Source organism: Sphaerodactylus townsendi, linkage group LG13 (assembly GCF_021028975.2).
Source record: "Sphaerodactylus townsendi isolate TG3544 linkage group LG13, MPM_Stown_v2.3, whole genome shotgun sequence".
NCBI lineage: Eukaryota > Metazoa > Chordata > Lepidosauria > Squamata > Sphaerodactylidae > Sphaerodactylus > Sphaerodactylus townsendi.
This window is the reverse complement of record NC_059437.1, coordinates 31,079,082-31,095,495: the sequence shown is the minus strand read 5'-3', so window position 1 is coordinate 31,095,495 and position 16,414 is coordinate 31,079,082. Positions and strand designations below refer to the sequence as shown.

Below are 16,414 nucleotides of genomic sequence, written 5' to 3'. Positions count from 1 at the left end.
TCGGTCTCGAAAAGGATCGCCATCGCTGGTCTACTAAGACTGGCAGAAGGAGGCCTTTCACATCACCTGCTGTCTAATCTTGTTTACTGGGGATGCTGGGAACTGAACTTTGGACCTTCTGCATGCAAAACAGATGCTCTGTCACTGAGCCATGGGCCCTCCACTTAATTTTGCACACTCGTGTAGACTAGCTTTCTGTTTTCAAGAATGTTTAAGCCTGTTTACTGTCACACCATTGCTATTGCAAGTATGATTCATTGTGGGATACACACTACACAAATTGTCTGTTGATTAAAGTATTAAACCATCTCAGGGTGTGTGTTAATGAGACACTGAGGCACACCCTGTGTGCACACATACAGATGTGAACATGGTGGGTATGTGTGTGCAAATCAATAAGAGGCATGTGCTTTCCAATCAGCTTTATGGTCTGTAATTGCTCTGACAATTTAAATAGCCTTTACAGGATATAAGATTCAACTCAAAATTGGCTGGTAAATTCTGGACATGGGGCTAGAAAGCAAGAGGGATTGGGGTAGGGTTCAAGCAAGCAAGTAGGGTGGTAATCAACAGTCATGAGCAAGCCAGTGTTTGCAGGGTCAAAATCCTATTGTCTGTGTTGATAGTAATTTCATTTTAGATGATGTAAAACTTGCACTAGGTAAATTTAACAGTCCCAGGGCAAACAGGTACCTAGGACTGGAAAATCCCTGTGAGAGGGGACATAGCCTTCTCCTTCTGAATCCACAGTTTTGCTCAGAGTGATAGTTACAGTACTCTGTTCTGTATTCTTAACCACAGAATGCTTGCTGATGCTCCTCTCTCCCTTATTTTTTCAGCAAAGAGGCCCTGCAGCGTTCATCTGGCTTAGATGAAACGGGGAAGATAGTGTGGTACTTGGCCCTCTGCCTTCTCCTTTCATGGCTTATTGTGGGAGCGGCTTTGTTCAAAGGCATAAAGTCTTCAGGAAAGGTAATTTCTCTGAGCCACAGTGGCGGGCCATCTGGGACAGTCCTCTATGATGAGTGCCCCCCCCCCACCATCCTACCCCTCTTCTTTTCTCTCCTCAACCACCTTGCACCATCCAGACTACAATGTGACATCAACAGAGGTCATGTTCAAGGCAAATACAACCAGTTCGCTCAAGAAAGTCAGCCAAGCCACCCATCATAGAGGAAGTTTTGAAAAATTGTTTTTGACGACACCAGACTATTCAAGAAAGTTAGCCAAATCTCTGCAGAAAAAAACATTTTTAAAACTATCCAGCCCCTCGTCCATTCCGCACAAGTCCCTGAAAATGTTTTGAAAAAGTTTGCAAAATTTTTTTAATTTCCCCCATTTGTTCGCACTCACCCCTTCAAAACTATTCCTGGCCATCATTTTCTGCTTGCTCCTTAATTTTTCCCCCCCAAGCTCTGTGGATCCAATGCTTCAAAGCTTCAGGCTGCAATTCTTCAGGGGCCGTGTCTTTGTAGCTACAAAAACATCACCCCCCAAAATACAAAAAAACTGATGAAAATAAACAGGTGAGATGACAGAGCAAGCTCTGAAAATGGCGCCAAAGAGGAAGTACAGGGATTGCAGAGAGGCATGGGAAAAGAGATCGCACAGCAAGTGAAAATGTTTTCAAAACATTTTCAGAATAAAAATCATTAAAATTCAGCATGCATTTAAAATGTTTCTAGCTGGAAATAAAATGTGTTGGGCTAAAAACGGTGTGGAACTCCTCAGAGGAAACATTTTATTCCCTGCCTGAAAACATTTTATTTTGGTTGTATGGAAGTTGTTCCCCAAATAGTATAATTTCTAATGTGGGATCTCCAGGGACATTCTATACCTTTCCCCTGGGCTATCATATTTTTATCACACCATGAGAAGACAATACTCACTGGAAAAGACAATAACACTAGGAAAAGTTCAAGGCAATAGGAACAGAGGAAGACCCAGAATGAGATGGACTGACTCAATAAAGGATGGCCACAGCCCTGAATTTGCATGACCTGAGCAAGGCTGATTTGTTTGTTAGGATGCTTTGGAGGTCATTCATGCGTAGGGTTGCCATAAATTAGAAACTACTTGACTGCATATAACGCACATACCTTGGACTGCTTCTGTAAGAGAGTAGGAAATTCCCTTGGCCAAAAAATAGGCTGCCTGTGGAGGCTGCATGGGCATTTGGTGGGAGGCTATGGGTGGAGCAAGGAGGCTTGGTGTGCAACAGAAGAACCAGTTGGACTGGCTCTATGACAGCTTGAGAGCACAATGATTAACCTAAACCAAAGGGGCCAACACCCTTCCTCATCCAACCACTTGAAAATATTTCCAGGAGTGGTACCGATCAAGACTATCACTTAATGTAGTCAAGCCAAATTGGTGTGGTGTTTGGTGCTCACATGGTGGTTTTGGAAGTGATTCTGTGGACATGTGTCATTGGAATGGTTTTCTTTATCTGAGAAACTCCTCTGGAGATGACCTCAAACGTAGTATCATAGATGCCACTGAAATCTCATGTATAGAAGTATCCCGGGGGGAAGGGTGATAAGCAATGAATCAACACCAGTGTGATAACAGTGATAACAGTGATAACAGAATATATGGCTAGAAAGTTGTCAGAACATTTTGGATATGCTAGAAATAGATAGAGCTGCTTGCAAGACTGGCCCACCTCATTGATATCATTAAGAAGAACAGTTGATGTTGATTTAAGACCTGGTGGATGGTTGTGAGACTTCACCCTGATTGAGGAACCAGAGGGTCTTCACACTGCATTGAGGGACACAAGACTCTATCTCTGCTTGGAGCAATGGGCAAAGTCATTTGCTGATTTATGGGGGTAGGGCAGGGGAACACCCAACTTTCACTGAAGAATCAATCCTGCCATTCCTCTTTCTTTGCAGTCCTGCTCACAAGACTATTATTTCAGTACATTTTTGTCTCCTCTCTCTTTGTAGGTTGTCTACTTCACAGCAATCTTCCCCTATGTCATCCTCATTGTGCTTTTGGTACGAGGTGCTACGCTGGAAGGTGCCCAAGAGGGCATTGAGTATTATATTGGAAGGCAGTCAAATTTCACCAAGCTTATGGAGGCAGAGGTGGGTACTTATAGCAGGCGGAAGCGGCTCAGTGGAGGGCAGCCTCAGGCATTGCAATGAAGCGGCCATAGAGAAAGGGAACATGACCTGTGCATCAGTGTTGCCAAGCTCCAGGTGGGATCTGGTGATTTCATGGAATTGCAACTGATCTCCAGACAACAGGGATCAGTTCCCCTGTAGAAAATGGTTGTTTGGAGGGTGGACTCTAAGGGGATTACACCCCACTTAGGTCCCTCCCTTCACCAAATCCTACCTTCCCCAAGCTTTACCCCCCCAAACTCCAGGAATTTCCCAGCCAGTAGTTGGCAACCCACCTGTGCATTGTGTGTCCTGCATTCTGCGATTTAGGAAGTATTAAGTTTGTGGACTGTCCAGACCTGGGCCAATAGAGTGAGCCTGGCCTTCAGCCTGTTGGCCATATCAATAAAGCTTTCATTCCAGCTGCTGGTGCTTGGGCTGCTGAGCAGGACAGAGACCCCTCATGGTCTGGCCCCAGCCTTGCCCTAGGGAAGGGGGGGGGGGCAATTCATGATTTCATGGCTTTTTATATGTATTCATTTTTGAGAGTATTTTTGGTTTTCTGTCATTCTATTTTGTTTCTATGGTTTTGTTTGTACACATGTTACATGGTCATTTTCTGTGGTATTTATATACAGGATGTATGTCATTTGCATGTATAATAGACATAAACTATCTAATTCTGATTTAGTGGTGCACAAATAGCACAGACACGGATTGGTATTTTTCAGGGAGAATTCAATGAGAGGAAACAGAACATGGCATGAAGTGAAAAAATCCTGGGTTCCATTTGCAATATTAAAGCAAAAGGGAAATGGGAAGGACAGTTGAAATAACCCAACTGATTAATTTAAAATCATCCCCACTTGGCCATACAGAACCTTGTGTCCAAGGTCACCCCATGAATCCACAGACATGCCAGTGTTGGAACCCATTTTGAAAGGCAACGCCATCCACAATCCCAGATGAGCTGGAGGAGCATAGCGGTTACGAACTGAAGCGATGAGACAAAAGTCAGTGCTTCAAAGCTACCGGTTGCTCTAGGCCTGGCTGCTTGCTCTCCCTCAGCCTTCTCCTCAGTATGAGGAAAGTTGACAGCTTTGAGTAGTTCCTGGGAAGAGCAGAGTTTGGGGAGGGCCAGGACTCCATCAGGGTACAACGCCACAGATTCCACCCTCCAAAACAGACATTTTTCTATTCAGGAATTGATTTCTACCATCTGGAAATTAGTTGTAATAGCAGGAGATCTTCAGGCCCCACCTGGAGGTTGGCAACCCTAAGTATGAGGACCGTTCTAGTGGCCTAGCTAACAGGGTGACTGTATAGATTACTAAACTAATTATGTTAAAATGGCTTGATCAGATGGGAAATAACTGAGATAACATTACTATTAATGTATTTAATTATTTCATATAGGGTTTTTAAAAGTGTTGAGTGCAACATCTTTCAGACGCCTAAAGTCATAGAGATTATAAATTTTAAAATGTTTGTCTTTTCTGTGCCCCTCAGGTCTGGAAAGATGCTGCTACCCAGATCTTCTTTTCTCTGTCTGTCGCTTGGGGAGGTTTGGTTGCCCTCTCGTCATACAACAAGTTCCACAACAACTGCTACTCCGATGCTATTTTTGTCTGCATCACCAATTGCCTCACAAGCGTCTTTGCTGGGTTTGCCATTTTCTCCATCTTGGGGCACATGGCGTTCATGGCAGACAAGAAAGTCTCGGAAGTTGTAGACTCAGGTAAGGTGGACAATTAAGTATGTGCTGTTGAGGTGCTCTTGAGCCATTTGTGTGCTGTGAACCCCTATCTTGACAAAAGTGAAGAGGGTCTAGAAACAAACTGGAGAAATAAAATGAAGATGGATTGTTGGCAGTGGGAATTTCCTGCTCTCTTCAGCTTGATGGGAGTAGAGAATGAGACAAAAGGGCAGAGGAGTCAAAGGTCTTCTTGTTCTCCTGTTGTCCTCACCTGAGCTTCAGAGGCTTCATAATACCCAAAGTCAATTGAGAAGGTGCAAATAGTGGAGAAGGGATGAAGCTTTCACACCCTGCCAGTGAGCTATCTGGTTGCCAACAGCTGGAAACAGGAGATGCTGGACTAGGTGGACTTTGGGGCTAATTCACATCCACTTATAATGTTCTTACGTATTCAGTGGTGTATCAGCACACTAACTGGTGTGGAAGCCCCAACATAGTAAAGCACGTGACTAATGCTTCCCAGAGGCCAACAACTTGTCATCCTTATTCTATGCTCGGCATGACCTCTAGTTGCACACATTCATGGAAAAACACTTTGAATTGTCTTCTAACATCTCAGTTGGTTCTGCTTCATTGGCAGGGTTCGATTTGGCATTTGTGGCCTATCCGGAGGCTCTCTCCAAATTGCCAGTCGCTCCTCTCTGGTCATTTTTATTTTTCTTCATGCTTCTGCTCTTGGGCCTCGACTCTCAGTTTGCTACAGTAGGTGAGTAATGGTTGAAATAACCTGTTCAGTCCTAGCTCCTGTTCGCTATAATCCTTGTGATTTTTGTGCTGTTCAATCACTGAAGCAAAAATGAGGGCCAGCATGATACGCCTTGCAGGATGTGTCTGTCACTGCACTGTCTGTTGAGCTGTATGCAGGTCTCTGAATCTGTGTACAGCTCAACTTGAGCTGTATGCTAGGACCGTTCTTCTGGGCGAACACCGATTGGATACACCGATTGGATACACCTAAATTTTGATCTGACTGAGAGTTAATCACCCCTGATCAAATCGGTGGGAAGTAAATAAAAAAATAGATGTGTCCCCATGCAAAGGTGCGACAGCAACCCGGATTGTTTCTGCGGGCTCCAATTGCTGCCTGCACGGATGCACATGAACGCAAAACAGGAAAATGGGTTACTTTATCCTGACTGCAACCCGTTATACATTTGCTGAGTGGAAGGGGCCTCTGACTCTCTAGTCAAGTCCTCCTCAGAAGTTTGAGGTAAAAGACAGCACAAAGTCCTCCACTTCTAACAAGATAATGAAGGACTGTTGACTGAATGCTGTTTTCCCTACGATAAATGCTTGTGAGTTAGTCCAAAGATCATTCTGGACAACAAAAAGATTTTTACCTGTCACTCCACTACAGTCCTCCAATTTGCCCTATTCCTGAGGGTCAGTCCTGGAGCAGCAGATTATTGGATAAGAGAAACAGAAGTTCCTTATGCTGGCGGGTTGTGACCCTTGGATTCAATTCAGGTTTTAGTTATGTGATAAGTGCAGTCAGATCAATGGTGGCATTAGACACTATGGTCTTAATTTTAGAAACAAATTAAGAAAACTGTCCTAGTCAGTTTATTAATGCCCTTGCTTTAGGTGTCTGCACAGGGCAGGTGATTCCTGAAGAAGTGAATGTAGCATCTGGCAGGCTGTGTGCAGGTCACTGTGTGTGAAAGAGAGAGAGAGAATGGGGAAAGAAGAGTAATATATACAAAATATCTTATTTTCAGCTGTGAAATGTTGAAGCTGGCAAATTAATCTGTTTTAAGGCTATGGAGAGCTTTAAAAGGGAGGGCATGATGAGGGATGGGAAACCAGTGTAAACATTTAAGGGGAGATCTTACAAACAGTTGTGTTCAGTGCTGAGTCAGACCTTGTCACATCACACTAACACAATGCCCCTTCATCCTACAGAAACCATCACAACAACCATTCACGACCTGTACCCTCAGGTGATGAACAAGATGAGGATCCCAGTGACCATGGGCTTATGCCTGCTGCTCTTTCTGCTTGGGCTTGTGTGCGTCACACAGGTAGGATGTTAACCCGTTATCTTCAAGACAAGCAACTTTGCCACAAAATGTGCTAGGCTGGAGCAAGCCTTTCCTTTTTCTTCAAAGTATGGAAGCCTACAGGGACAAACATTGAGAACTTCTCATCTCAGATCATTTTGAGAACTGTGTGCCAATGCTTATCTTCCCTCTTTCCCTCTGCTGTTTTACAGGCAGGAATCTACTGGGTCAATTTAGTGGACCATTTCTGTGCCGGTTGGGGAATCCTTTTTGCAGCTGTCCTCGAACTAGTGGGAATCTGCTGGATTTACGGTAAATAATTTATGCTGCAATAGCTAACCCCCCCCCCCCAAGTCTTTCTAAAATTAAAGAAGAATTCTTGCATCATGTTAACTTGCTAAATGGCACTAGGCCAAGTTTTTCTAAGATGGCTCGATAAAGAGGCACTTAGAAGAACACTGTTAAATACAGTCCCTTAATTCAAGCCAGCTCCAGATAGCAGAATTTTCTTGTCCTGTTTTGTTTTCAAATTCTGTGCTGGCCTCAGGCAAACAGAGAAAAATCTGTGCAGTGCCCCTTGAAGTAGAAGCCATTTTAGGTCACTTGCAGCCCTGATCACAATCCCAAATGACTCTCATATTGTTTGGTTCTTTTGTACAGGAGGAAATCGATTTATCCAAGACGTAGAAATGATGATAGGGAAAAAAAGTTTCTGGTTCTGGCTGTGGTGGAGGTCGTGCTGGTTTTTCATCACCCCTGTTGTCTTGCTCGTAAGTAACCATGAATACCATTTCCGATTTTTGGTTGAGAATTTTGTGGGGGTATGTTCAGCAAAGTCCAGATGCCCAATATAGTATAAAACAGTGTTATGCTTCAGTCAGATCTGTCTGGCTACCTGTGACTGGAAAATGAAGTAAACCAGGGAAACAGTGGTCTGAAGCTGGTTCAAAGAAAAACAGGTTCTTTAAGATGTTGAAACCAGCAAGCAAGCAAGCCTGAACCAGAAGCTTCTATAGATCTCAAGGAATATCAGCTGACTCTCTCTGGCCAATCCATGTCAAGAGGCATTCTCATTGTGCAGCTGGTTGCCCAGCAGTTACTTCATTAGACCAGACTGAGAATATGGCACTAGATTAGGCTGACCAGACGTCCCGCTTTTGGCGGGACAGTCCTGCCTTAAAACAATTTGTCCCGCGTCCCGCAGGTTTTTTCAAGTGTCCCGATTTTTGGAAGGCTGCCGCACTGCCATCTGGGGCACAAGGCAGTGCGGCAGCCTCCCGCGCATGCAGCCGCAGGAGCGCACTGCCTTCTGGGGTGCTCCCGTTTCCTGCCCGCCCGCCCGTCCATCCTGGTTTACAAAGGTGACCATCTGGTCACCTTACGCTAGATGTATTATTCTAGGATTGATTTCAAGGACCCACAGCAAACTTGAGACCTGACAGTTATAGAGCCAAGGTGAAAGGCATGTAGAAAATCACCATTATACTTCCCTGAAATTTTAGAGTGTCTTCCAAACCCTCCTCCCCAGCATTCTAAGATTGATAAGAACAGCTTGTCAAGACCACCTTACAGTTCAGAGCACTATGTCATAAATTTCAATGTCCCTTGCACACTTTAAAGACTTGTTTATTGTATCATAATCATTTGTGGACCCACTTTGTCAAATGCATGAAGTATGTCCATGTCCACATACACATTTTCTTGACATGGGGAATTCCTGCCCCCCCCCCCCCAATCAGTGTCTTCTGCCAACAGTGGAAGGCTTTTGTGTTTCATTTTCTGTACTCTGTACTCTTACTGACCCTATTTCTTGTTTGCTTTGAATTGCTGGTTTTATATACCTGTGCTGCTTTTAAAAGTTGGCTTTAATGTCTTTTTAATTGTTCACTACCTTTAAGACTCTAATTGGGTGGAGAGGGGGCATGCAAATATTTAAATGGAATTAAAATGAAGGGACTTCAATCAAAAAAGTCCCAGCGGCTGTATCTTGCAGCCTCTGTTCAGGCAACTGTGAAGCCAACTTTCAGCAACATGAGGAGGGCATTAGGAGGATCACATTGGAGGAGGCGCGCACTGAATTCAATCTGGCGGCCTCACAACTTGATCTGCTAGGGTTGCCAGCCAATAGTTGGCACTCAGCAGAAAATAAGAGACAGGGACATGGGGGCAGGAAGCGTAGAACCATACATATAATCACTTCTGGGTGAAACGTGGAATTGATGCCATGTCTCAAGAAATTCTCTAAGCCAAGGGGAACTATCTAGTTGCCAAAACTCCAGCTCTGCCCCAAAGTTGGGAACCAGAGCCTCTCACCAGCCTTATAACAGTAAGGCTTGGTCAGTTACTGGGTAGCGTGATCCTCAAGTATTCTTGAATATGTATGGATGCCACAAAGGAGCATAAATTTTATAGACAGAACCAATTCAACAGCAAGAAAACAAATAACCTCTCTAGTCCCAAGCGAGAACCATGTTTAAATATAATACAAGACAGGATGGCAGACTTACTCAGTAGTTACTCCTTGTCTGCCCCTCTAAGCTCTTGTCCAGCTGTGCGCAGCTCATGGCCTGGGCCCCAATTCAGATGGCTCTCTGGTAATTCTGGAGTTTAGTCCAAAGCCTCATAGAGCATACCTCATCATTTTTACTAGGAAATCCCACATGGGGTGGCAATCCTGAGCCAATCATAGCACTGTAGGAAGAATTACTAATAGCATACCTATGGGAAGTCCCCCTCGCTCCCAAGAAATTTACATTGTATTACTGGGTGCCAGGCCACACAGGAAACAAGAGGCAAAGTAGGTTTTCACACCTGTGGCCTTATCAATTAAATGCAAGAATGTGCAAGGTTATCTTCCCTTGAGAGTTAGCTCAACCTTTTGTTAATCACAAGACACTGGAAATATTTATGTTGGAAAAATAATGCCAAATAACAATTTGTGGACAGTAGAAAAGAATAGTCTTTCTTACAGCTCCAAAAATCCTCCTGTCACCTGTGATGCCCTGTTTCTCCGAAAATAAGACATTCCCTGAGAATAAGACGTAGTAGAGGTTTTGCTGAAGTGCTAAATATAAAACATCCCCCGAAAGTAAGATGTAGCAAAGTTTTTGTTTGGAAGCATGCCCGTCAAACAGAACACCAGAGCATGCAACTGTGGAGCGGAAAAATAAGACATCCCCTGAAAATAAGACATAGCGCATCTTTGGGAGCAAAAATTAATATAAGACACTGTCTCATTTTCGGAGAAACACAGTATAGCAGACAATATAATGAGACAATATAGCCCTTATCAGAGGAGGGAAATAAATTACAAAAGTTCCTTTGGAAAAGAAACTTCATGACAATGTCATTCTAGGATTTGCTGGAAGCTATATAGTAAATCCATGGAGTTTCAGTGGTTCCTAGAGTGATATTACATCACTTTTTGGGATTCCCTGGAAGTGATATCACAATAGACACTCTGATGACATTTTTTACCACCACCCAAAGGAGCAGCAGTGGGAAGAGCAGGTTGCTGGCAGGAGAGTGGTACATCTAGCAACCCTTCACCACAGCCTCTGAATGATCTGCCTGACTCATCTCTCCATTGCTGTACTTCCTCCTGAGTGTGTCACACATCTGGCACTGTCTTCACCACCTTGCCATTTAAAGTGTGCTCCATTATGTGTGTGCTGTTATTGTAGTTTTAAATAGCAATGGCACAGTAAAGATGGCCAGTGTAATATAGTCTTGATGGACCTAAGGAGGCAGTGAGTAGTGGTGGTCAGTAGTCCATGTAACCCAGAGGCGTAGCAAGGGGGGAAAGTGCCCAGTGCACTGGTGCATCCTCTGCCCCCGCCCCGCCCCAGAACGCCTCCATTCCACCACGCCACACCCCGGAATGCCCCCCACCATGCCTCCAGAACTCCCTCACCACACCCCCACAGGGGCACGCGCCCGGTGCATTGCACACCCCCTGTCCCCTTGGAGATACGCCTCTGATGTAACCATTCCCCACGACTGTGAAGCAGTTTCCTATCAGTGAGTGGAACTAAGCCACATGCGAGAGTTCTCTCTGCCGGGGAGCCACCTAACCTGCACAGCACCAGTACGGTGACTGTGCAGCTGTGCAGCTTACAGGGAACATTGGTGGCAAGTAGTGAAGGAGAGGCTCAAATGCTTGCATTTCTTTTTTGATTGGATTCAGGACTTGAAAGGACCTGATCATGACTTGCTAGGAGTTGTGCACACAGCTTCAGGTTTTATTATTGTGGGCCTAGGCTAGGGAAGGGGCCGTGACTCAGTGCATGCTTTGCATTCAGAAGGTCCCGTGTCTCGTTAGAAGATCAGACAGTAGGTGATGTGAAAGACCTCTGCCTGAGACCCTGGAAAGCTGCAGCCAGTGAACAGTAATTACCTTGGTCTGATTCAGCAAAAGGCAGGTCCGTATGTTCGAGTTTTACTCTCATGCATTTCTTTCTGTGTTGTTATTTTTCCAAACAGGCAATTTTGGTCTGGTCTTTGATCACATTTACCCCTCCTATGTATGGCTCAGTTAAATATCCCAACTGGGGGTCTGCCATCGGCTGGTGCATGATCATATTCTGCCTCATCTGGATCCCCATTGTTGCAATTTACAAGATAATAAAAACAAAAGGAACCCTATGGCAGGTGAGTGTCTGAGGACAGTGTGTATCACAGCATGAGCTCCTCTGCCCACACAAAGGCCTCCCAGGAGGACATACTCGGATTTCACACTTGGAACAACTGCACAAAAGTCAGTTCCATTTGAATGATGTAGTCATTTAGGCAGTAAGCTGGTTTGGGCTGGTACAAACCATTGGTAAGAAAGAGGCTGAAGTGATATCTCCCATCTCCTTCACGCCCAACTTCAGGAGAGACAGTACCACCCAGTCAGAAATATAAGTTAATTTACTCCTGGATAGACTTCTCTGTGAACTTTGTCTAATCTTCTTTTAGTGATGTCACTGCAAGTGGCCACATTGCATAGTAGCCAGTTCTAGAAATGCTCACCTCCTGTGAGTGCATGTAAAGTGATATCAAGCTAACTTAGGGTAACCCTCAGAGGCGTAGCAAGTGGGGGAAGCACCCAGTGCACTGGTGCGTCCTCCGCCATGCCCCCGCCACACCCCCACAGGGGCGCACCCGTGCATCATGCCCCCTGCCCTTGGAGCTACGCCTCTGGTAACCCTTGTAGGGTTTTCAAGGCAAGAGACTTAACAGAGATGGTTTACCATTGCCTTTCTCTGCACAATGAGCCTGTTATTCCCTGGTGATCTCCCATCAAATTATTACCAGCGCTGACTCTTAGCTTCTGAGTTGTGATGAGATCATGCTAGCCTGGGCCGTTCAGGTCAGGGGCTCACCTCCCATACCTCCCTACTAAAATGATGCCGCTAATGTCGCCCAATTTCCCTTTCTCCCCGCTTTCGCAGCGCATCGTCATCTGCTGCAAGCCAACAGACACCTGGGGGCCTGCCCTGGCAAGCAATCGTGGGGAAAGGTACAGCCACATGGTCGATCCGGTCAAGGAGAAAGACATCGAGATCCCAACCGTAGATGCCTACATACACAAGATGGAATAAAGAGATGTCGGGGTACAAGTGCTGCCATTCGAGAAAACCCCACACAAAGAGTTTCAAATAATGGGATGGAAATGGAAAGCATACTATTTATTCAGAGAACTTGGACATTCTATTACAGAGCAACGGATAAGGCAGTGGAGCTTGGAGACTGGTTCTTCAGCCTAGCTTGCGCCAGTCTGCACAACTGCAGGATGTGTTGAGGTTGCAAGCAAAAACCCCATCCTCTCCAATGGTGCTTAAACTAGCTCCATGCTGTGCATGGAGAAGGAGTGGGGTGGGTATCTAGAGCTTATGATTCAAGCACAGTTCTAGATTCCAGATTTGTTCAAGCTCAATCGGTATTAGGGGTCTGCCTAGTGCCCTGCCACACCAAAGGCCTTGCAAGGCATAAGTTTGCAGGTGTCCTGTTGAACTCTCATCCTCTGCCTGACACGGAAGGACCACATTCCTCTAATACCTCTCAGGGGACATTGTGTTGGTAAATGCACTTCTGTAATACTGTGAGATGATTAGCAGTCATGTAAGTGCCTATGGCTGCAATCCTGGGCACTCTGACCTTGAAGTAAGCACCGCTGAACCTAGTGGGAGTTACTTCTGAATAAATCTGTTCTTGGAGCTGGGTGTACAGACACTCCATTCACAGTTCTGCCTGCGAGCAGTTCAACTTTGTGTATCAAAGAAAGATGATCGTGTGCATCGTTTCATTTGATTTCACATAATTTATTCTTTAATTTGTAAGATTCTGCCTAGTTCATTTTTATTTTGCTGTCCTGGAAGTAGCTGCTCTTGAAACTCCACCTCCAGCTGCTGAGAACCTTATGCAGCTGTTTCTGCAGCTTCTGAGCGTTCAGCAATAACTTCTCACCCTCAGGGACAAACTTTTCCAAAAAATGAAAATGCAGGTTCTCTGCCACATCCTGCAGCCAGTTCCACATTCTGTGTTTTTTTCTGTGGTCTTGCAGAATTGCTGCATATATGCAACTGTGGATATACCCAGAGGACTAAGAGTGGCTGGCTGGCCAGCCAGGCTGAGGTAATATCCACTGTGTTTTGGTCTTGTAGTCTACTGGAGGTACATCTCAGCATGACATGGTGATGACATTGATGTTGTTGTAATGCAGAGCTTCTTTCCACAGTTGCATCATTGTTCCTTTGTGTGTGTGTGTGTGTGTGTGTGTGTGTGTGTGTGTGTGTGTGTGAGTGAGTGAGTGAGTGAGTGTGTGTGTGTGTGTGTGAGAGAGAGAGAGAGAGAGAGAGAGAGATTTTTCAAGATGTCACATGTGCTGCCTGGTTTCTTCTTAATCTATCATTCTTTAAAACTCTCCTGCCAATCTCTTTCCACCTCTAAGTACTATTTCATGGGCTTGCAGTTCTCTTTTTTGTCTCCTGCAGAGGCAGAAAAGAAATTGTGTCAGAAAAGGCCTCAGCAACAGCTAGGGTACAGTCAGTAAGCTGAAGCCTCAAATTTGAACTAGGTGGTCTGATGGAATACAGTCTTGGGCCTTACAGGGGAACTAAGGTGGGATAATTTCTTCTGCCCAGTGGAGCTCCAACAAGATCCTAAAGGACTTTTACAAATGCTCTGTATTTCTAATTGCGGAAGGATATGTGGTAAAATACTCCTCACAACTGGACAGAATATGACAGAACAACTGTCCTGCCAAAATCACATGTGGCATTATTGTCAATCACTGCTCAATGTGTATCCCCCCCCCCCTTCATTTTGCAGTTTCCTGCCTTGAAGACTGGGGGTCCGAGAGATCCAGTTTTCTTGCATTAGCACTTTGGCTGTTTGTTATATGCAAAGGAAGACTCATGAACTGCATTCCATGTTTGAGAAAATTATTTTCTGCCTCTTCCTCAATTTATTTTAATTTGTGTTTTCTTGCACACAATATAGCAAGCATAGAGACCAGAGAGACTGGACAGCCCTTCAAAATCTCAACACTGGAGTCTCTGTCTCGGGTGGGTGGCCTGTGACAATGAGGCAGGATGGTGCTGGTTTTCCTGCATACCTTTTTATACTGGGAAATCTATTTTGTTTGTTTGTTAATTTAACGTGTTGCTGTCCTAAATCAATAAAATATAGAATTTTTAATTTGGGGCGGGTTGGGGATGTTATTTGGAACTGATAAAGCAAAATGGTGTCATTTCTCTATCCCCTTTTAAATTCATTGGAAGTGTTTCTCATCCATCACTTTTGTAGATTTCATCAGAATTCTATAGAATAGATACAGGGGACTGCAAACTATGGCTCTCCAGATGTTCATGGACTACAATTCCCACCAGCCCCTACCAGTCCCAGGGGCAGGGGCTGATGGAAATTGTAGTCCATGAACTTCTGGAGAGTCATAGTTTGCTGACTGGACTAGAATAATAGTTTTCAAACTGGGCTCTGGTGTTCCTTAGAGGTCCCTCAGAAAAAGATCAGTAAGAGCAGCCAGACAGCTTGACCACCGGAGCTAATCTTCCTCTGCAGTACAAGCTCATCAGATTGTGGAGTGTGCATTGTAGGAACAACAACAGTGTAGCCCAGCATGCCTGGTGAGTGTTCTCACCAGATAGGAATACTAACCAGGGACCCCCCACAATTACAGCTTATCTCCAAACTAAGGAGATCAGTTTCTCTGATGCTTTGATGGGTGGACTATACAATAAGGCACACTGTACCCCAATGAGGTCCTAGTCCCCTCCAGGCTCCACCCCTAAATCTCCAGCAGATTTTCAACCTGGTTTTGGGAACCTGAATCCTCATCCCATGCTGGTGGCCAGGAGCAACCTGGCAGTCCTATTACATGAACAGAGTATTACATTCACCATAATCCTTTGCAGCAGTCAGAGATTTCATGGCAGGCCAACCAATGTAGAAAGTACTCTCTCAACGATGGAAGTTTGACAAGCCGGCGCCGACAGTCAAGGTGGTGCTGTGCACAAACAAGAGGTCTGGCCAGTAGAGGGCAGTCTCGACTTTCTTCATTATTGTATTTCTGGTTTGCTGCATTACTAATGTGCAGCTCGGGACACTGTGCCAGGCTCTTTTGCTAGTTTTCCTCCTGTGCCATGACACGCAGCCAAGAAAACACACCCGACTAACCTCGTGAGGGAAAGAAGAATAACCAAAGCAACACTTCAGCTCACAAGGGCAGAGATGCCATCCTGCTGCTCAGCACAATGACCTTGGCCCTGGGTAGAAAGCAGCTGAAATAGAGCTGTCACTTTGTTCTCACAGCTGGCAGTTCAGTGGCTACTGCCTGCCTTTGTTTCCAGAAAAATACATTTTCACCCCGTGCATGTACCCAGTGACATCTTTTGACTCTTCTTTCACCAAAAGTTCCCTGGCCACTCACAGGCAGAATTCCCACTGAAAATTTAATCTAGATACAACCAAGTTTCAAAAGAATCAGCACCTTTTCATCCGGGTTCCAACATCCTCACTGCAGCATGTTTCTAGTGAAGACATCTAGCCCTGCCCCCTTGGGGTGGGGGGTCCTGCTGTCAGGGGTGCAATTGTTAAGCTAGCAGCACCAAAATTTCAGAGTATCTTTAGGAGACCCTCCTGATACCACCCAGGTGTGGTGATGTTTGGTTCATGGGGGCCAAAGTTATGGACCCTCAAATGTGTAGCCCCCTCTCCTATTAGCTTCCATTGGAAACAATGGGAGATGGGGCACCCCCTTTGGGAGTCCATAGCTTTGGACCCCCTGGACCAAACTTCACAAAACCTGGGTAGTGTCAGTAGGAGAGTCTCCTGAGAATACCACCCAGGCTTGGTGAAGTTTGGTTCATGGGGGCCAAAGTTATGGACCCTCAAATGTGTACCCCCCATCTCCTATTAGCTCCCATTGGAGTGTTTTTTTTTAAAGGTGCATATACAAGCAGGTCCAGGAAAATCCCATGATAAGCGGGGGGGGGGCCAGAAACGGGACTGATATGTGTTCCACAGTTTGGCTGTGAGGAGATCTA

The 16,414-nt window shown here is 45.1% G+C and overlaps 1 protein-coding gene across 1 annotated transcript in view; it reads left to right on the top strand.

Annotated features, from left to right (window-relative positions):
* SLC6A14 (solute carrier family 6 member 14) overlaps nucleotides 1-14,549 on the top strand; it is a 28,476-nt gene extending 13,927 nt beyond the window's left edge. The window contains exons 6-14 of the mRNA XM_048515014.1: nucleotides 840-972; nucleotides 2,952-3,092; nucleotides 4,620-4,848; nucleotides 5,447-5,572; nucleotides 6,769-6,887; nucleotides 7,079-7,178; nucleotides 7,527-7,636; nucleotides 11,349-11,516; nucleotides 12,302-14,549. Coding sequence (XP_048370971.1) covers nucleotides 840-972; nucleotides 2,952-3,092; nucleotides 4,620-4,848; nucleotides 5,447-5,572; nucleotides 6,769-6,887; nucleotides 7,079-7,178; nucleotides 7,527-7,636; nucleotides 11,349-11,516; nucleotides 12,302-12,451 — 1,276 coding nt within the window. The 3' untranslated portion in view covers nucleotides 12,452-14,549. The remainder of the gene's footprint in view (nucleotides 1-839; nucleotides 973-2,951; nucleotides 3,093-4,619; nucleotides 4,849-5,446; nucleotides 5,573-6,768; nucleotides 6,888-7,078; nucleotides 7,179-7,526; nucleotides 7,637-11,348; nucleotides 11,517-12,301) is intronic.
* The last annotated feature ends 1,865 nt before the right edge of the window (nucleotides 14,550-16,414 follow it).